Source organism: Pinus tabuliformis, chromosome 3_1, assembly GCF_031772625.1.
Source record: "Pinus tabuliformis cultivar Carrire ecotype Pingquan chromosome 3_1, CPIR1, whole genome shotgun sequence".
Lineage (NCBI taxonomy): Eukaryota > Viridiplantae > Streptophyta > Pinopsida > Pinales > Pinaceae > Pinus > Pinus tabuliformis.
This window is the reverse complement of record NC_142301.1, coordinates 263,932,642-263,954,852: the sequence shown is the minus strand read 5'-3', so window position 1 is coordinate 263,954,852 and position 22,211 is coordinate 263,932,642. Positions and strand designations below refer to the sequence as shown.

The 22,211-nt window shown below is 39.7% G+C and overlaps 1 protein-coding gene across 2 annotated transcripts in view; it reads left to right on the top strand.

Moving 5' to 3' along the window:
- The window catches only part of LOC149186807 (uncharacterized), a 361,700-nt gene that overhangs the window by 117,159 nt on the left and 222,330 nt on the right, over positions 1-22,211 (top strand). For both annotated transcript variants that reach the window (XR_016255718.1, XM_089411140.1), the window contains exons 8-9: positions 17,092-17,536; positions 17,772-17,897. Coding sequence is in view for 1 of the 2 variants with exons in the window: in XM_089411140.1 (XP_089267266.1) it covers positions 17,092-17,536; positions 17,772-17,897 (571 nt within the window). In the remaining variant the exon portion in view is untranslated. The remainder of the gene's footprint in view (positions 1-17,091; positions 17,537-17,771; positions 17,898-22,211) is intronic.

The window sequence follows — 22,211 nt, the reverse complement described above, 5'->3', positions numbered from 1 at the left end:
ACAGGTACCAGTGCGGAAGGATCAGTGTGATGTTTAGTGGTGAAGCATTACTAGAGTACATTCCTTGATAAGAGGGAGTGTTGATTTGTGGTAGCATCAGATGTGCTCTAGCCTTGAAATTTGGAGGAGAGGCTAAGGCACATGAGATCTCCAAGACCCATAAATCATTTTGAAAATTCCATCCGAATGAGGAGTTATTAAAATAAATAATATTTTTAATGGGTTCCTAAATCTAAACTTAGGAAAATAAAAATATTAATGGGTATTGATAAAGATAAGGATGAGAAGCTTCTAAGAGACAAAGATCAAGTCTATTTTAATCTTTAGCCGTTGATTAGAGACTTAATCTCGGTCGTTGATTCATCAATAGGAAAAGTATAAGAGAAGACTTGAGGGTCATTTGGAGATACACTATCAGATACTCAGTATCCCAAGGAAAATCGATTCTCAGAGAGAAGGAGATCGATTTCAGAGGGAGAGTTGCAAGGTGGAGGAAGAGGGGGGATGAGTAGCAGTCAAGGAGCTTAGAAGAAGTGACGCATGTGCTCTGAGAGACAACGTAGAGGGAGACACAGGGATGACGCAAAGAGAGACTAGAGCTGCGCAGAGTCACACAGAATGATGCAGGGCTGACACAATAGATAAAGGAAGCTCTTCAGGTTGTCAGAAAGTCTCGGAGAAAAGTCTCAGGTGTTTTCTCCCAAGGCCAATGTAAATTTTTCTGTAAAAGCGATTGTTGCTGAAGATTAGTAAAACCCTCCTCTGCTGCATCGGTTTTCCCGCATTGCGTTTTTCCAGGGACAGTGGTCCAAAAATAACTGTGTTGATGTGATTGATTCTTGTGCATATATTTGTTTTTGTATAATGGTGTGATATTTGCAGTAGAGTTTATTTTAATATTTACTGAAGGGAATTCATAAATAACTTATTGGGAATAATAAGTAGGTGAAATAAATCAGTTGCTGCTGTAATAGAATTTCTGTTTAGAAATTTTCACAGTAGCGAACATGAGCCGACTGATGCAGTTGAACTTTTCTTGATAGCTTCTAGGCAACCAAAAGAAAAGGCAAATCTTGTTAATGATGTTTCCTGGTTGAACTATGGCCACTGTGGAATGCAAATTTGGTGCCCTTCTACGGGACCAGATCTTTTTCAGCTACAAGACCAGCACATAAGGATTTATAGATGATGTTGTGGAAATAAAATGAAATGAGCGGAAGTGACGCATAGTTGAAAACCATTGTGTAATACAGAATTATGTGTTAAGTTATAGGTTTTAGATAATCTACTACCATCATAAGAGTTTTGAGTTATGGTTTTCTGTGCTTCAGATCCGTAATAATATCATGATGTTGGGAGCATTCAATAATTTGAAATTTTAGGAGGGCCTTGGTAGAAGAAATCCCTAATCTGTTTTGAAACAAAAAAAGGTTTATTGCAAATTAAACTGTATGAAATCTGTTTGTTTCTGGTTGACAGTACTCTTATATCTGCAATTGCCAGTTCTATGGGCATTTTTGGCATTGTGGATGTGTTAACGCCAGATTTGTTGCCTTTGAAAATCTGGAGGGTTAATGACGAACACATTTCATCATGCTGGAGGTTCAGAGACATATGCAGATACAGTTTTTGCTTGGGCTAGGGGTTGGTTCCCAGTGAGATTGGTTGTACGGGTCAATGTTGATTCAGGCACAGTTTTTGCACAGATTGGAGAGAGTTGATATGTTTAGTAGTTCTCTTACTTTTTAAGTGATGAGTTCCGGGGTTGCATGGTGGTATTGATTGCATATTCAATAGTCTTTAAGAATCCAGGAATCCAACAAGACTTCTCCGGGTGACATGCATGGTACTTTCTATTTTTAGCAGGTTTGGTCATGAGGTTTGGTCCAGATACTCACATGTCAGAAATAATGGCATTTTTGGGATCTTTGAGCGATTTCAAGTTCAATGAGTTACTTTTGAGCAACATGCAAGCACTTTCTATTTTTAGCAGTATTTGTATGTTAATTCTGATTGTAGATTTGGACACCTTACTAAAAGACGAATCCAATGAGTATGGTTTCTTGGACGTGAGAGACATTTCTATTTTTAGCATTGGTTGCATGTCAGATTTGGTTATGTATTCAGACTCTTAACTGAAAATTGAGCCAGATGAGGGCGTTTTTGTCAACATGCATTATATTTCTACTTTTAGCAATTTTTGCATGGAGTTTTTGACAGCATACTGGAATCCCCATGGAACTCTGAATCCGGTTAGTGTGATATTGTGGACATGCAGACAATTTCTATTTTTAGCAGTGCCTATTTTTAGGCATGCTATGTTTGGTAGGGTCCCCCTAGCTGTTCTAGCTTTCCAATCTTTTAGGGGGATTACTTTTTGGCATGTTTATTTATAGCAACGTGACATGTGGCAGTTTCAGAGGTTGACACATCATAGCTTCTCAAATGGACAAGTGGGGAGTTATGGACCAACAAATGACATCAGTGATGTGGTAAAGTGCATGGGTCAATGGGAAAACTTCTAGAATTGTTAGAGTACATGAGTAAATCGCTTGCAAGGATGGAGGTATGATGTGGAAATGACTATAGTTTATTTTCAATTGCCCCTAGTTTATCCTCTCTCCTAGTGCACATTGGTTTTTCCCTCTCTAGTTCGCATGCAATTAATTTTGTTTATCTCTTTCACTCTCCCAACACTCATGGCATTTTCTCTTCGAACTCACATCATTTTTCCACCTCACTCCACCCTGCTTAGTTAAAGGAGGTACATCTTTCCATATGCTTATGTGTGCTTGCCTTACCTTATTTTTGCCACTGTACTCAAGCGAGTCACCAGTAAACCAATGTGCATTACTTCAAGCATATTTTTATCTTGTTCGAGTTGGCTCAAATTATACTCAAGCATATTTTTATCTTGTGACAAGTCGGAGCTGCTTTAGTGAAACTGAAGCATTGGCCACTTCACTCAGTTTTTTCTACAGTTCAGTTTCTGTTGGATGGCGAGTTGACTCTACATCAATCATCAGTGTGCATTGATCCTCTTTGGATGAGGTATTCGACCTCCTTTATTCCCTATTGTGCATTAGAGAAGGTGAAGTGTTACATATACAGACGTGAGCTAGGGGTTCACGGAATTGTATTCAGTAGTAAGTTAGCAACAACTTATACCGTCTTTTTCTATTGTCTCCATTTTTTCTTTCTTTCTTTCTTCTAGCTTCTACTCTATTGTGTCTGGATATCATTGTCATCATTTTTGTGATAGTCATCTTGGTGCAACCAACATCCTGGCCATTGCAGTATAAAGCTTGGTTTTGATTTATCGTATCTCTGTAGGTTGATAGATGTCTGAATGTTTATCTTATGCAATATTGAAAAAGTTTATGGGCCATTTTCGTTGGTTTAAATGCGCAATTCAAATTCCTTCTCTGTCTATTTTTTGTCTTCCATTTAAAAGCTGATGCTAGAGATTATTCCACCATTTAAAACACACAGTATTTTACAAACTCGTTTGGCCACTCACTTGCTTGTCAAACAACCATTGCATGCTTTTTCTATGTCATTTTGCAGAATTTTAAGTGGAAACAATATTTTGTAGACCAGGGACACCTCCCTATGGTTGGCAAGCACCAGCTGAACAGAGAGGGAAGTTTGCACATGACAGTAAGGGCGAGTTTTTCCTGTATGTTGCATTGAAGTTTTTAACCCAGATTCATCAAATAATCTATTTTTCGGAAGGGTAAAAAATAAAATCTGTGCTAAACGGATGTTAATTAAAGCATTTTACTTTCATTTCAAAATATTCAAAAAGAATTTTTTAACTGATATTCATATAATGAACCTGTCTGCTGAAGAGAGGCACCTTCTCCTATTCCCTCATTAGAACCAACATCAAGTATTTCTTGTTCTGGCCATACTGCTGCAAACAGAGCATTGGATAGACCTAACCATATTTCAACTTCGATGTCGTCCATTGCCTCAGCCCCTTTTTATTTGTTGAACATAACAGGACAAATCCATTGCCAAAGACCGCCACTAATAGTCTTTGTGCTATATGATAAGATAATTTTATTAATGTACAAAAAATGACCACAAAACTAGGTCAATGAGACTAGAAAAGCTCAAGGTATGAGAGAGTAGGAAAGCTAGACACATTCTTTTCATAATGGTTTCTTGTTATTTCTGATGTCAACTCAGGGTGAACTGAAGAACCATTATCTGTGGAGTAAACATAATCTTGTAGAGACAAAATGTTAATTTTAGGTATGTTATATGCTAAGAGCAATTTATTTCAATCTTCACATTTAGCTCAATAACTTTTCCAGATTAGCAATCACATCAGCATTAAAGTAAACAGCAGATAGAAGATAAACATAAATCGCAGAAGACAAGCCAAGACAAGAGGACACAAGATGTGGCGCAAGCTAGGGACAAACCCCACGATGTGGGGAAACCCTTGATCAATTCTTCTTTTATGTTCTTCAAAGTTCAGCAGAGAAAGTGAGAGAGATAGTACATTTATAATAGAAGTCAACACTTTGACTTTTGATATTTGCAGAGATCAGTTGAAGACATATTGCTTCAACTGATTCTCTAAGGTGACTCCACCTATCATAGTGCTGCATCTCGTCCATTTGCCGCACCTTACCGTGTAGCACCATGCTGCCCCATCACAGTGCTGGATCTAGATGACTGAGCTGCTCTCATCTTCATGCTACTCATCATGCTGCATCTTTCCATGGTCTCATCCATCATCAAGCTGCCCATGCTCATGATTACATTCATCATGATGCTGTCCATGCTCCATGCATCATTGTGCTGCCCATGCACATGATCTCATTCATCATGATGCTCATGATCTCATACATCATGCTGCTCATATATCACGCTGCCCATATGCACCATGCTGCTCATATATCATGTTGCCCATATGCACCATGCTGCCCATATACATCATACTGCCCATATGCACCATGCTGCTCATATATCATGCTGCCCATATACATTATGCTTCATGCTGCCCATTGAAACATCGTTTAATATTCCATGTCACTGCTGTACAAGATATTTGTATTGCTACTGAGATTTTACCGAGATATCTCAGGACTGCTGTGTGTAACACAGTCCCTTCGTCCGTGCAGGACCCTGTACCTGAGTTTATATATGGAACTTTGACTGCGGCTACCACACCTGAAATTTGCGAAGTTCTTATCTTCTTAATTGCGTGAACATGTCTCCTTTTACAGCGTAAACAATGCTCCCTTTGGTTGTGATTTACATGTCTCTTTGACTGCGTATAAGTTTCCCTAATCTGCGTATATGTCTCCTTTCATGACTGCGTTTTGAATTCTTTCCCTTCTTGCGGCTAGGGTTTGACAGCGTTAGGATCTCTTCATGACAGCAGCATTTGGGCCTCCATCTTTGAATGTATATGAGCTTCTTCATGACTGCGTGTAACAGGTTGCACAATTGCGTGTTAGGATGGCTCCCTGTCTCCTTTGTGTGAACAGGACTGTGCTGTAGATGTATTAGGGCTTCTTCAATAGTGAATGGATTAGTTTCTTTTGACAGCGTTTAAGCCTCCCCTTACTGCGTTCTGGAAGCCTCCTTGACTGCATAGATGAGGGCTGCTGATTGACCTGCAGCTAGGGCACTTGGGCTCCAATTAGACTGCGGCTATACCTTCTTTGATTGCAGTTAGGGTATGGCTAGATCAGCCTCTAGAACAACGTATTCTCCTTTAGATCTCTCTGTCCACAAAACCCAAACAAGTGGAGAGAGATCACTAGAGATGTGTGTCAAATGTCTTCAAGTCCTCTTCTATTTATACTAAAAACGTAGAGGTTGAATAGACATGACGTTTGGGCTTTTGAGCCTTCTCAAGTTGCTGGTCGGCTTGATAATAATTCCATAATCAAAATATATTCATATCTCCATAAATACTTATCAGAATCGGATGATCTTTAGATCAATCCTACACCTCTTGACAAGAGGGATCCAATAAAAATATCAGCTGTCATAAATAAGCTGACCCACATGGAGTTTGGCCCTAGTTGCCAATTTTAACACAAAAGCTGTGGAAGAAGATATGAATCCTGTATAGGTTGGATAAACGTAGTCAAATTGAAAAGGAAACATATGGGCAAGAAATTCATAACTTCAAACCGATAGATTAAATCTCACCATTCCGTGTTAAAAGATGCAGGAATCCATTTGAAAGGCCAAAAGGATTTGGTTGTTGTCATTGAAAAAATTGTTTACTGTGACATTATCACTAGCAAATGGTGCAGTCTTGCTTGAAATGTACTCAATTTTTACAAGGGATAAACCAGAAACCTCTTTCCCTCCAAGTTGTAGCTGCTTTTCTGAAGACAACTTTGTAAGTGTGGATGAAATAAAATGTGGTAGCGACAACAATTGTTTTGGTATATGGGTTAAGTGTTGCACACACGCAGATGTGTTGCATGTGACATGCATGAGATGTGCATGTAAAACAAGCTAAATTTATGATTTGTAATTGAGTTAAAGTAAAGAAAGCTGAATATGGGAAAGTTAACTAAAGTTAAGTCACTTATTTTCAGATAACTTGACGAGGTAATTTTTGCTGTCAATCTTAGCTTAGGAAAGTTATAAATTGAGACTAAGTGTTGAAGCTAATACACAACAGAAACACAAGATTGAGAGAAGCTTCTCAGTGAGCATGTGCTAGGTCCAAGAGAGTGCAAAAAGGCTAGTGATTTGTTTTGTATTTTCGTAGTTGGGCGATTATCCTAGGACGAGAGCCCAAGTAAGTTCTGTGATTAATTTATTAATGAAGAACTGATTTATTTGGGCAGAAACCCTTTTATGTTCATGTGATTCAGATCAAGTAATTTTGCTTCTACTAAATATTTTTGGTTAGGAACTTAGATGTGTATTCCTTTAGTTAATAATTGCTGGGAATTGATTATTGGGTGTTGGGTTTAGTAAATTCTAACATGGTATCAAAGCACCTACTTTGAATCGATCTCGGAATCGCAAGTGCTGAGTTTGTATCGGATTGCTGGAGCCAAGTTCGACTGATATCGTACAAACCAGATTTTTTGTTGTTGTTTAGGGGCCAAGAGGAATTTTCCTTTCTTTATGGTCGTTTTTTTGGAGCTGAAAAAAAGGGGACGATTCAAAAAAAGAAAAGAAAAGAAGGAAAAATAGGGGCCCATATAAAAAAAGTTCGGCTATGGTGGGTGGCCGACAATTGAGCTAGCCATCTGCTGAGCAGAGCTACGAGCCTCTAGGGTTGTCGCTAGGCTGGCTGACCACTCACAACAATGCACCTGACACACGAAAACTCGACTGCATAGCAACAGATTGGGCTGTGGGGTGGAGCTCGTAAAAAAAAGTTGCCGAAAGTAGGTCAAGTTGCCATTGGTTGAAGGGTGGACGTTGAGAGATAGGGTGGTGGGTGCAACCACCACAGTCGGCCACTTGCAAGGGATGTGTGCAAACAGTAGACACAACCAAGACGCAGTCTCTGGGATGTTTATCAGGGATACGTGACTGACAGGAGCCCACACAATTGGCAAATTTGGAGGTTTGACAGGAAACCTAGTTGCAAGATATAGGTCAAGGTAGTCGTAGGCACTGCCAGTAGATCGAGGTTGCGTACAAGGAATATTCACAAGCAACAGAGAAGTGGGTGTCAGTGTACATGTGAGTCGTAGATGAGTGGTTTGAGAGCTTTAGCATGAGGTGGTTCACTGCAGAAACCGACCAGGGGTGGGTTGGGTGTAAGGGACTGACAGGAAGGCTCACTACCGAAGGCGAGAATTGACTATACACCAGTCAAAGCAATCATGGATGGTTGTAGGGGATCATGTGACGAGTAGGGTGCCTCGCTTGACATGATCAAAGAAACTGTGAGATGTAGTTGCCAACAAGAGTCGCTGTGTAGGGGATCTGTTGTGATAAGCATCGGACAATAGTTGCCGATAGCAGCCAGTGGCATGTATGAAGGACATTACCAGTGGCCAACAGGATTGGTAGAGGTCAACCCTTAGAGGGAGTGAGGGAGATCGTACTAATCGGGGGATTGGTAGCAAAATTTGTGGGTGTCTTAAAGGACCGAGACAGGCCCACAACTGTTCTATAAGGACTTAGCACAAGATCGACGCTAGTGGACAATAGAGCATCCAGTCACATGACTACTTCTCAGTAACTGAGTTGCAGTGCAACAGTTAGCAGTGGCAGTGCTATGGGCAGCACGATGCAACATGATGAGAGGGGTTGCAGTGCAGATGCAATAGCGATAGTGGCAGGGTCATGAGCAGCAGCACGGATGCAGAGGGCATTGTCGTACAAATGCAACAGTGACAGTGGTAGGGTCATGAGCAGTAGCACGGATGCAGAGGGCGCTGCCGTACAGATGCAACAGTGATAGTGGCAGGGCCATGGGTAGCAGTACATGATGCAGTAGTGCAGAGGATGTTGGGCAGCAGGCCTAGCATCAACACAGGGATCGATGCCAGATGATCAGAGTGATACTCAGTGAGGGGTATTACTAGAGCATAGTCCTCGCTAAGAGGGAGTGTTGATTTGGGGTAGCATCGGATGTGCTCTAGCCACGAAAATTGGTGGAGAGGCTAAAGCACATGAGATCTCCAATACCCAGAAATGGTTTGGGCAGATTCTAAATAGTTTGGGAGATATTAAAATAATTAATATTTTTAATGGAATCCCTAAGTCTAAACTTAGGGAAAATAAAATATTAATGTGAATTAATATAAAACTGTGTTAAAAGGGTCCAAAAGTCATGGATCAAACCAGAGTTAATCTTAGCCGTTGATTAGGGACTTAATCTCGGCCGTTGAATTGTCAATGAGAAAAGTATAAGAGGAGGCTTGAGGGTCACTTGGAGAACACACCGAGTTGATCAAGATTTTGATTTTCTGGGGCAGGGTTTGCTGAGAAAGTCGAAAGAGTGATCAGAGTTGTAGCTAAGGGGCAGTGAATACAAAAGTAGAGAGGCAGAGATAGTACCAGGAGGATCAGCGCAGAAGTCGGGAGAGAGGGACGCAGAGCCAACCAGAGGTTCACGCAGAGCCAGCGAGGGCTCACACAGAGGCAGCCAAGAGTTGCGCAGTGCCTCAGAGAGTCAGCGTGGGTGACGCAAAGGCTCTAAGGGTTGTCGCAGTGCCTCCAAAGGCTAACGCAGGGAGAGCTAGGGTGATGCTGGGCCAGAAAGGGCTGACACAGTCCCTAGAGGCTGACGTTGGGGTTTTCGTGGGGTAGATTGGAGTTGGGAGCTGTCGGAGTGTTTATCCGGGGTTTCAACAATATCTGCTTCTGAGTAGAGAGGTACTACTGCCGAGATTATTCTTTGTTGGGTGAGCCGGTTTTGGCACCCAGATTGTATTCAGAAACTGCTTAATAATTAAAACCCTCAGATAGCTGCACTGATTTTCCCGCATTGGGTTTTTTTGGGGACATTGGTCCAAAAACAACGGTGTCACTTGTGTGCTTTTTTTGTTTCCTTCAGTTGATGATTTGTAATGTGTTGAGCATGTACTTGTATTTATTTTCAGTTTTTACATGGTAAATAACTTGTTAATTAATTAGAACAAGTAGGCAGAAATAAATCAGAAAAGTACATGAAGGGTTTCTAACAGTTAGACTTAGAAATTCCAACAATGATAGACTCGTAATCCTCATTCAGAGCATCCTTCCCCACTTGATGCTTCACGGCTTCTTTAAACGATGAAGGCTCATTTTGAATAATGGTGCTCATAATGGTCAAGTATCCCTGATACCTAGTCGGCTTCTTACTTTCACGAAAAGTCCTTCTGGGTGCAATATGTCCTTTGGCATCATCAAGTGTCCCCCTGAGCCATGAGGGCCTCTTCCTAGTAGAGTAAGGCTCTTGCGGAGGGGGATCAATAGGATCCATAGGTTCTTGCACATCGAGCATCGTCTCATCTTCCTTTTCATCCGGCTTCCTGGTGTCAGCTTCTTTATCTTATCTCAGAATAGGAAGATTGTCAACCTTACTAAGAGCCATATCTTCGTCAAAGGTGACATCATGACTTATCTTGACTTCCCTTTGACCAGCCACATAGATTCTATAGCCCTTAGAAGTTTCGCTATAGTCCACGAAGATTCCCTTCTTTCCAGATGCACCCAATTTGTTTCTTTTCTCTTTCGACACATAAAAATATACGGGACTTCCAAAAATTTTAAAATGAGAGATATCATGTTTCTTACCAGTGAACATCTCTTCGGGAGTGTTGGAATCCAATGCTTGAAGAGGGCATCGGTTTTGAACATATACGACAGTATTTGCAGCTTTGGCCCATAGAAACTTCGGAGGCCTTTGATCATGGAGCATAGAACGAACAACTTCCAAAATCATACGGTTCTTCCTTTCCGCCACACCATTCTACTCAAGAGTGTATGGTGTTGTGGTCTCCCTCTTAATGCTAGCTTCCTTGCAAAAGTCATGCAACTCATTGGATTCATACTCAGCCCCATTATCAGTCCTCAAGATCTTGATCCTCTTTTCGGTTGGATTCTCGATCAAGGCTTTGAAATGATGGAACGAGGAGAACACTTCATCCTTCTTTTTCAAGAAGTATATCCAAGTCTTGCGAGAATAATCATCTGTAAAAGTGAGATAATATAAATATCCTCCCAAAGAGTTCACAGGCATCATACCAGATATGTCGGAGTGAACCAACTGCAAAATGTCAGAGGTCTTGCTATGGCTTGAGGGGAATGGTCCCCTTTTGAGTTTTCCTTTGGCACACCCCAAACATACACCTTCTTGCTCTACTTTAAACTCGGGCATCCCGGTCACCATTTGTCTCACATCGGGTAGAGCCTTATAATGAAGGTGGGCAAACCTCCAGTGCCATAGTTCAGACTGAAGAGTTGTGTTGCAAGACATGACTCCCAACAGACTTCCTCCAACTTGATATAAAGAGTCAACTCGAAACCCAAGAGTGAAAGCATCTTTAAAATTCTTTTTCCACACATGTACCTTGCCATCGATGAAGGCCACCTTGTAGCCTTTGTCTTCCATTGCCGAAATGGACACCAAGTTCTTCTTGAGATCAGGTACATATAGGACTTCTTGCAAATGAATTGTGTTACCCTGATTTAATTGAAGAGTAACATTCCCTACACCCTTTACGGGATAGGTGGAGTTATCTCCAAGAATAATCTCCAAGTTGGTCTCCTTCTCTATCAGATTAGAGAGAGCTTCCTTGTAACTAGTGAAGTGCCTTGAGGCACCACTATCAATAAGCCAATTGCCCAACGAATTTGGAGGACAGGTAGTGGAGAGGGCCGATATCAGATAATATTCATCTTGCTTATTGTTAACAACATTAGATTCATACTTGGACTTCCTTGCTTTATTGGAGGGTTGACCACTTCCTTGATTTCTGGCATTCCTCTTTCCTTTGCCATTGAACTTGCCATTCCTTTGATTACGGTTGGAATTGCCCCGGGAGTGATTTTGATCATCGTCATGAGATGTGTCCTTCCTATTTGGACACTCCCTCGCATAGTGGCCAAATTTATTGCAAGCGAAACATCTTCCCTTCCTTCCACCTTTCGATCTGGCCTTTCCTTTGGATTTAGACCCAGAATTATTTCTCCTTTTAGCATGAGAGGAGAAAGCAGTGGGGTTGCCTTTAAATGAAGGCATTTCCTGCTCTTCCATCCTTGTCTCTTCTTGAATGCATCTCGCCATCAATTCCTCAAATCCCGGAATTCGATTATTGTTGAGAAGAGTGGTTCTAAATACATACCATTCGGATGGGAGCCCTCCAAGAGTTGTGATAGTCAGTTCCCTGTCAGGAATGACTTCTCCAATTGATAGGAGGTCATTCTTGATCTCAATGATCCTTAAGAAGTAGGATTGCATATCCTCATCTTTGCCCTTCTTAATTTCCTTCAGCTTATTTTTGAGGAACAAAACTTGATTTGCATCACTAACTTTAAACAAGCTTACCAATCTATCGTAGATCTCCTTGGAGGTGTTCAGCTCAGAAACGTAGGCCACCAGGCGCTTGTCAATAGAGTCCTGGATGATCTTCTTCGCTTTGACTTCACCCTTAGTGTACTTGTTCCTTGTAGCAGCCGGTGCATTTGATGGAGGCTCTGTAATTCTGCCTCTCACATAGTCCAACACTTCCTGCTCTTCCAATGTCAGATCAAGAGACATCTTCCATCCGTGATAGTCAGACTTCTCATGGAGCTTGTCTTCGGTGGGGAAGTGTGATGAGGAACCCATGAAATCTTTTGGCTTTCTCCAACAGTCTTTGGTGATTGCTCTTGCTCTTGCTTGGGCTTTTTCTTCACCTCTGCTCTGATACCATGTTATGTTATGGGATGTTCTATGCTTAGAGCAATTTACTTCAATTTCTTCTTTATTAGCCCAATGTCAATTCACAGTTTAGCAATCACATTAACATAAAGTAAAATGCTGATAAAACATAAATAAATCGACAGAAGACAAGCCAAGATAGGAGACACCAGATGTGGCAGCTAGTTAGGGACAAACCCCAATGTGGGGAAACCCTTTGATCAATTTTTTTATATTCTTCAATAATTCAGCAGAGAGAGAGAGATAGTACAATATCAAAATTCTGTGATTTTATATCAGCAACCAGCAAAGTCAAACCTAGTCAAACAACTCCTATTTGACCTCAAGTCAACCTTGAAGAACTCGGTATTCAACAGCAAACATCAGCAGCCCAAAACAGCCTTCGGTCAATGGTCAAAATAGTAGTCAACAAATCAGCAACTTGCGGTCAGCCCTAACCAGTCAACGCTGGTCAACGCAACACCCAAACAACAATGCGCAGGTCAACGCATCCTCCAGCAGCCCTGCACCTTGCTCAGTGGAACTCAGAAAAGTCAACACTGCCCAAAAAGTCAACGCTGCCCTAAAACAGTCACACTGACCTAAAACATAAATTTCGTCCTCCTTCTTGCACGTGTGAGAGAGACTGCTCCTACGCTGGCCCAATAAGATTAGGAGAGAGAAGATGTGTGTTGAAATGACGTGAAATAATGCCACAAGGTATCTTCCTTTTATATGAATCGTTGAGGTTAAGTTGGGGGTGTGCCACACACTTTATCTTGCTGGCCGACCTTGACAAATTGTCAAGTATTACAAATAAATTCATATCTCCATAAATACATGTCGGAATTGGATGGTCGTTAGATCATTCCTACACCTCTCGATGAGAGAAATCCAAGAAAAATATCCACTGCCATAAATAAGATGACCCACATGGAGTTTGGCCCTAGTTGCCAATTTTAACTTGTACTTGTAAGCGAAGTGTAACCATCACAACAAATAATATCTAACATGAAATGAAATGTTATAAAATGAAACACCTTGCAACTTTCACGAAGCATCATATTCATAATTCATTACTAATAAGTTATAATTGCCAACTTCAAACCTAAATTGTCATATATTGTTTACAAAAAATATCATAATAAATATGAAAGAGTCAATAGTTATAAAAACTACTAGAAACTAGAAAAAGACAAGTAAATCTATTATCTATTACTAATGCTTGGGCCTTTTGCCCCCACGAGAAATGTCTAATTTTTTATTCTTGTTGGAAAATTAGGATCTTTGTCATTAATATCACCCTCTAAGCATTAATATCAAGAGGTATCTTTGTCATTACCTCTGGATTTGTATAGGGATCTTTGTGATTAATATCACCCTCTAAGCATTAACATAAGATAGAAAAAGCATAGGATGTCAAGTCAAGATTTTGTTTAAGTGAAGCGTACATTTTTAGGAGGGTCATGATAGAGGAGTTCGACAACCAATGTCACTAATATCAAGGTACATAGAGGGATTGGTGCTCTTGATTAAATACGAGTTCCATACCATAATACATGACAAAATCCGATGGAAACATTGCAATCCCCCCAATCCTGAAATCCTGAAAAACTGATAAGTCAGCTGGATTTTGAATGAAATCTAAAATTCTACTTTCTCCATATTAAATCCAATGAGGTCAGAACCACTCTCAAACATCCTAAGTCATTTCATGGTAATGTTTAAAATTTAAGTAAAAGGATGAAAATGAAGATTGAGGAGAATGTCACGGATCGGGGGGTGGGGGAGCTCCCTCGCAACCCTGAGCTGACCACAATGCTTACACGGATGAAGATCAAAACAATGATCTTTCACATGGCCAACTCGGTCGCAATGTTGGCATTTGACAACTTTTGGCTGCGAATGTGGAGGAGCAGAGTCTGGAACAGGTGAAGGTGAACTACCATGAAGAAATCGCGCACTCTAAAATTTTGATGGGCTTTGAGTAATCTTGAATATGAAGGGATGCCTCCTTATCATATCCAAGACCTGTTTTGTTTTTTTATTGACAAGCTCTTCCCAATGTCTGATGATGGACTTGGGAAGTGCAGACCAAACATTTACATCGACATGCAAATCTGTTGCTGGAATGGGCACATGATGGGGGTCAACCTCAACCTCAACCTTGCTGATCTGATTAGTTTTTGGTAGCTAACTGAAAAAGAGAATTGTTCTGAACAAAAATAGGTTCAGAATGAAAAAGAGAATTGTTCTGAACAAAAACAGGTTCAGAATGATGTCTACGTTGTTGTAGTTCATCTCGCTGTAGCTGTGACTCAAGCTGCAAAAATTCAATTTTATCTCGTGCATTTTGCAAACAGGGTCTAATGTCAGCAAGAGTGTCCCTATTGATGTTTACCATCCCATCAACAGTGGAATGAATTAAGGTTTTTAACAGCTCTAATGCATCATCAAGTCGATCCATTTCACAATAATTGAAGCAGAAAAATGTTGGCTTGCACACATGAAAAGAGTCCCCACTGCTAAATAGTTCTAACTAGAGGATGAGTAGCAAGCTTCTGTTGGACTCTTGACCACATTCAAGCATTCTCAAAACAATAAGTTGTGAGCGAGATTTACCATCACTTGTGGAAATGACGCAAAGACATGGGCACATAGACAGAGATTCATTTGGCTATTCATGGTTCAAAGAACCAACCACCAATTGTAACATATGTGCTCGCAGAGAAGTGGTGAATGATCGGCTAAGACCAAATGCCATTGCTAGGGACCTCGATATAGAGTTCTGTAGAGATTTGACCGAATGTTGTATCGAAAAAAACTACAGTTTACATGCAGGGCAGTTCTACTTGGTCTCTGCTTCTTCCAATCTTGCGATTGCAATTTTTGGGAATGCAAATAGAGGAGTTCTATTAACTGATCTTCTGCCTTCAGTTTACTGGAGCCAAACTCCAGCAATAACTGCAATGCCTCATGATCATGAATCAACTCCAACGTATGTCATATACCACACACAATAGCTTTGAATGGAACATTCAACCAAGCTTTCATCACCAAGAGTTTGCGATACATGAACAGGATTCTGCCTAGTCACAAGCTCTAATAACACAACCCCTTGGTTGATTCGCCCTGTTTCGGTTCCCAAACTTTCTATCTGGAGGCGGCGTGGAAGGAGATTCTTCTCTTATCACTTCTGTGACAATGGTTAATTGAACTTGTGCCCTCCTCTCACTGAGCTGCAATAATAACCATCATACTAATTGAACAACGCCAAGGAACTTCTGCTGCAGGCCAAGCTTATTGCACAGCTACATTATTTATTCAATTTGTGATGTAGACAAAATCAGAAGGAGCTTCAATGCATTTTGCTGCACATAACAAAGGAAGAATCACACTAGTTCAATGCAATACATTCACCATCCCAGGATTTAATATAACCCAAAATTTTCAGTCTAAAAACTTTTTATATTCCCCATGAGTTCAACCACACCTTCAATACATATATACAAGTTTTGATCACACCATTCAATGCATAGGCAATTCCAACGCGCATACCACGACCATCAAAGCTTCAACGCATAGAGATGCACAAGTGAAGATATTTAAGAGTTACACATAGAGAATTCAACAGAGAATTAATGCATTGTTCAAATGTAGAGGTGGTGCATGGTCAACGTACACAGAGATGTATGAGCAATGCGTAAATATTAGGGTGGTAGAGCATTGGTACCGGGAAAAGAGTCATCAGAAAGGAGTTAAAAATGCCAATTTTTCTATTTCTCTGAGAGAAGGAACGAACAGTCGTGAATCACGCAGAGAATATTCCAAAGTTTTATCAGGTTGCAAAGACAATGACTATTTTTGGCAGGAAACTGACAGACAGTGTGACAGGCAGAGATATCTAACAGCAGGGCAGAGAAACAATTGTTGAATGAATGCAGGACCGGAGTGACAAATTTGAGAAAGGCAGAATTGACTGATTCCTCAGAGTGGTGCAGCGTGTAGAATCTCACAAATTTTGAAACGGTCTGGTGCAGGTCTGCAGCCTGACAAACATGGCACAACTGAGATGTAGAGAAGCCACAAAACAAGTGGCTCAAATTGGAGCAAGGCCAGAATTCGCCCGCTCTGATACCATGTTAAACACACACACATGGAATGTGGACAGCAAGAGTAGGATAAATCATTAGTTTTCTTTATTCACAAGGGATATACATTTATAATACATTCTAATGACCCTTGGTTTCCATATACCAAGTGGTCTCTTGGACTCCCTTACTGTTTACATTCCACACCAACCGTTAGCGGATTAGGTGTCCAACACCTACCAACATTTACATGTCTTAGAGTTCATAAGTGATATAAAGACAGACTTGTGTTTACGTAATGTTTGATAGTATTTATTCCTCTCTGTCTTAATCTTATATAGTAGTAAAAATAACCAACTGTTTTCTCGATATTCCTGCAATTATCAGCTAAAATTTATGCAAAAGATATAAAAAGTGCATATTAATGACAAGGAATTTGATGTTATCGGATCAATAAGAGAAGAAATTAGAAGTACGACAGTCCTGATAAACATTAATAGGCACATATAAGAGTCTTGATAAATATCAATAAGCCACATCTTGCCATGAAAGGCTGAATGGGTGCAAAATTTAAATTCCTTCTTGTATAACAGATTGTTCTGTATGCATCAGTAAATCTCAATGATTACAATTTTGAATGATATTTGTTAATGTGTTCAGGTATGAGGGCCTTGTCGGTCCCCATCAAGGCAGTCAGCAATATCATGAAGCATGTAAGCAGATGCATGAGCAAATTTTGGTTAGATGTATTCAAGTTACAGACATTAATAAAGGAAAGATTTCATCCATACTAAACAGTGGAAAGGCTGCATACCAGATTGCATACAATGAGGCTTTTTCTGCTGCTATTAGAGATTACATGAATGAGGCCCAGAAAATGATAGATGCAGAGAATTCAGTCAGTAATAGTGAGAGACAGAGAAGACCTATGCCACCTAGAAAATTGGCTGAGGTCCATACTGCAAGCTTGAAGGTTGCCCAGAAAGCATATGATGAGGTGGTGAAGGAAGCAGGGCTAAGTTGGATTGGGCCTGGTAATGAACTGTACGACTTTAATCAATTTCAGTGCTTACAGTGGTCCACGCAACAGTTTAGTGAATTCCAGGTATTGGCCTTATTTACTATTGTAGCTTATCGAATAAAATTTTCTCTGTTGTTTTTTGTTCTGTTTTTCCATATCTTCGTTTGGAGAATTAATCATTATATTCTATAGGCTGAATTTGTTTTTTTCATACTGCATATCAGAATGGTTTTCACTACTCTGTTGATATGTTTAATGTGATCTACCAAATAATATGGTAAAGATGTTAGTGTTTTATTATTTGTGGATTTTTGTGCAGGTCCAAAACCGTGTGGAGATCTTAGCATTTATCAAAAACATGGTCTCTGACATTGCAGTTAAGTTCAGGGAAAGTGTGTCAAAGATCAGTCCATTTCCAGATAATGATGAAATCATTTCAGGAAAGGTAATAACTGTCTTTTCCATAAGATCCTTCTATTTATCATCTTTTTCTGGTTACCTTTGTTTATTGCAGAACAGAGAATTTTCCTTGTTCTATACGGTTTGCTGCTAACATATTATGCAATTAGAAAATTGTTCAGCACTTGTCATCATTTGTGAGGATTCCTAATTTGTGCATAATGTGTGTTCACAGCATAGCTACAAATGCTGAACACAATAGTTAATAATTACTATTTTAATTCTATAGTTGCTGCAGGTTCTCTGACGGCTGCATGGTTTAAAAAATAATCCTTTCTCATCATAAATTATGAGAATTGGTTATTTATATCTTGTAATTTTGTCCACTGTTGTGCTTTTTTTGTTTTCAGGGGTTATTTTTAATCTTGTTCCAATACTAAGGATTGATTCGATCAGTAAAGTTATTGACTTTGCTTATCAAAGATAATAATGCGCTACAGCATGTGTGTGAGTCACAGTTTACTATTCTAGTAGGAAATGCATTGTGTTGATAGCAGTGTTATCAGAATTGGCAGAGTCAGGTTGAGACTCAGTCTGACTGGTTTTTGGCCCAAAGTGGTCAGAATTGGTGGTTTTCTTCGCGAATTCAGATGAAAATTGGTTACTTGGATGAATTAGACATGACTTACCAATCTTGAGGGTACTGGTTGGGCCACTGTAGAAATTTCTGGACAAATGATAACTAATGCAAAACAAAAATTTCAGGTATAAATTAGAGGTTTCCCGGTTCTTAATTGTGTGAATTTTCAGCCGTAGGGTTGTTATGAAATATAAATAAAGTAGCAGCAACAGCGGACAATATTTCAGTGCTTAATAACCCCAATTCAATAGGCAATTCAAGAAGTGAGATACCAATTGTTTTAATAAGTTTCAACCCTCTAGGGCAATCTTGTGATGCACATAACATATCTAAATATCAGTTTTGGCAACTGTAAATACAGCAGCAAATGTGTCTTATCTTCTTTAATATAAATGCTAAATAACTTTGCAAATCATCCTTAACTTGTGTCAAATCAGCAAGACATATACACTGAAAATTACCAAAACATGAAGAGATCGCTGAAAATCAAATCTGCAATTACACAAGTATTTGACAGCCGAAAACTTCATTGATATGCATAAAGATGAAGTTCATGTGCAATGTGCATACCATAGCCTCATCCCAAAACTAGTGCAATCCTCAAGATCTCCAAACCCTAGCTAGGGAAAACAATGAAGGCTTTAGCTCACACCAAGGAGCTCCAAGAAGCATGCATCACACAAGCATGACCTTTGAGGAAAAACGTTTCCTCTACTTTTTAAGTTTTTAGCAAGTGCATCCTATGGTTTCATTTCAAAACCCTACCTCCAAGTCCTTAAGGGATAAAACCTCAACCCTAGTATTCATGATGCTTGATGAAGGTCCATGTAACCCTAGCGACTCAAAGACGAGATAAAGTACAAAAGAAGATTCAAAAGATAGAAAAAGGCAAGTTCACTTGTTCGAGTCACATCTCTAACCTAATATGAACAAGAATGATGAATGAGTAAAGGACTTTGTCCTTCCTCTATATATACAAGAGGTAAGGGAGGCCAACAATACATATGTGGGTCTATGCTCTTACAAGCAATTTACAATGACACATATAGGCTCACACATTGGAGTGTTGTACTCCAAGGGACACATGCCAAGCTCCAACGTGATGTTGTCCACAAGCAAGGCTCCAAATGCAAGGGCACTTCATAGTGTGTGTCCAATGCTGCTCTTACAAGTGTCCACAGACTTTAATGAAGCTCCTAAGCCATGTACTTCACAATGTGTGTCCGAAGCTTTTCCTATAAACCTCTAAAGGTTCCAACAAACATCTTAAGCCATGTACTCCTATAGGTCCACTCCCCATGCATGAACACTGTTGCATCCCAAGCATCCTCAAGTCAACTTTGAGACTCTATACAATCATCTAAGCTAACATGTGTTGTCAAAGTTGAATGCACACCTCCAAAATGCAAAACACTCTAATGCAAGGGTTCTCTAAGCAAGCATCTCCATTTGGCCATCATGTCAAATGTCACTAAAGCTGTTTGAAGATCTCCAACACCCTAGGGAAGACTATTATTTAAGTACACTACTAAGGTCAAGCAACCATTGAGTAAGCCATTTCCAATATGCAAGTCCATCATCGGCCACGCTCCATATCCAAATCCATCACAAGTCATCAAGGGGGTTGATCATACAACATGTACCCCAAATCTCATGAGGCACCTCCAGACATGGTACAAACACGTTTGGTTTAAAACCTTGAAAGCTAACAACTGCTTATGTGTGGGTCTAGTGAGCCAAAGGAAAAAGAGAAGAAAAAAATCCAAGACATAAAAACTTAATGCCTGAAAATCCTAATCCCCTCTTTATGAACACAATCCCCAACCCATCTTACCTTGCACATTTATCATTATGAGCATTTGGAGATGTAACATTCATTGGTTGTGTCACTGGATTTGGAGTTGGGTAGGTATTTATTTTGGAGGGGTTTCAGTAAGCATTTGCTGTTTGCTGATTTCATAGTAGATTGAAGGAGATATTTTGCCAAAACCTTGTTTCCATTTGGAGGGTTCATGCAATTTCAAACCCTCATTTTGTTATATTGAATTTTCTGATTTCTTGTTTAAAAATTAAGACAACTTTATAAACCTATTGGCTATTTGTTTAAATTGTTTAATTCAATCCCATGGCTTTGAGAAGGGAAAGGGACCATGCATGGAACCATTACGAGGATTTGGGCTCAAGGGGAGTAGAATGCAATTGTTGTGGGAAGTTAATCCAAGGGGTGGGAGGCTTGTACATAGGTTGAGATGCCACTTCATGCATGTTGAAGCTTGTGGTAGCTTCGGAAGGTCTTTTGCATGGGCTTGGTGTCATAGCATGTGGGAGATAATATATTGCCTCTTTAGGTGCTTGCTTGGTGGAGTAAGTGATTTATGTCTTCTTTCCTAAGTCTAACTTAGGAAAAGTACAATGATTATAGTCAATTAATTATTGTGGACTATAAAGTCATTTTCTAAGGATAAATAAGTTAATTATTTAAGTGACTTAGAAATAATCTCAACTGTTGACCTCCAAGATATTCTAGAAGGGAGATTAGGGTTAGGGTTTTGGACTTAATGAAGATTATAAAGGAATCCTAATGAAGAGGTGAAGCCACACAAGAAATCAAGAGAGGAGTCATCATAGAGAGAGTGATTTTCTCTAGTGCGAGTGGCTCAGTGGAATGGAACATAGAGGAGGAGAAGTATAAGTGAATAGGAGGTAGTTTTCTTGAGGGGCAGTGATAACACAGGGGGGTGTAGGTTGATTTGCTAGGTAATTGATTGGGCTGAATTTCTCCAGGCTGATTTCTTCTAAAGCTCTATTTTCGGGTGGCCGAATTCCTTGGGCTGAATTCATCCTTGGGGGTTGAGTACAAGTTCCAATTATTGTACATTTCCTTGTATCCCTGTGGGTCGAAAACCCAGATTTTCTAGATTAAGTTTTAACAGATGACGAAGAATTGTTGTGGGTAAATTGTTTTTTGTAGTGTCTGGTTGATTTTTGTGATTTATATTCCACTGTAGATATGAGAGGATTGCTAGCTGTTTGATGAAGTTGAGATTCACTAGGAGTGAAACCAATCCAAACCATTACCCGAAGGCTATGTTACCGGATCTGTCAGGCCTAGCGGCTGGATCCGCGGATCCCCGGATCAGAGACGGATTCGGATCCGGATCCACGAAGATCCGCCCCGCCCAACATTTGTTTGTGTATAATATGGTTTGACGTCAGCACATATTTCCAAATTATATTTCAGCGCAGAATCTAGAAAGAAAATGTCAGTGGATGAATAACCCGATATTGGAAAAATCAGCCGTGCGGGAGTTCATTAATCTGTGTGTAATATGGTTTGACGTCAGCACATATTTTCAAATTATATCTCAGCGCAGAATTCCAGAAAGAAAATGTCAGCGGATGAATAACGCTATATTGGAAAAATCAGCTGTGGGAATAATTAACAAGGGAGTTCATTAATTTCAAGATTATAAACCTGCGGTTGACCATAGTATAAACTTTATTTCAAGATTATAAGATACGGATGTTGGGATATTCTAATTAAATTATATGTTTATTTTAAAAGTTTGATGAAGTAAGTTCTATAAAGTAACTTCATTTAATTTAAATATAATAATTATTAAATTATATGTTTATTTTAAAAGTTTCATAAAGTAAGTTTATTTAATTTAAATATAATAACTAGTAATTAATGTTTCAGTATTATGATACATTAATTTT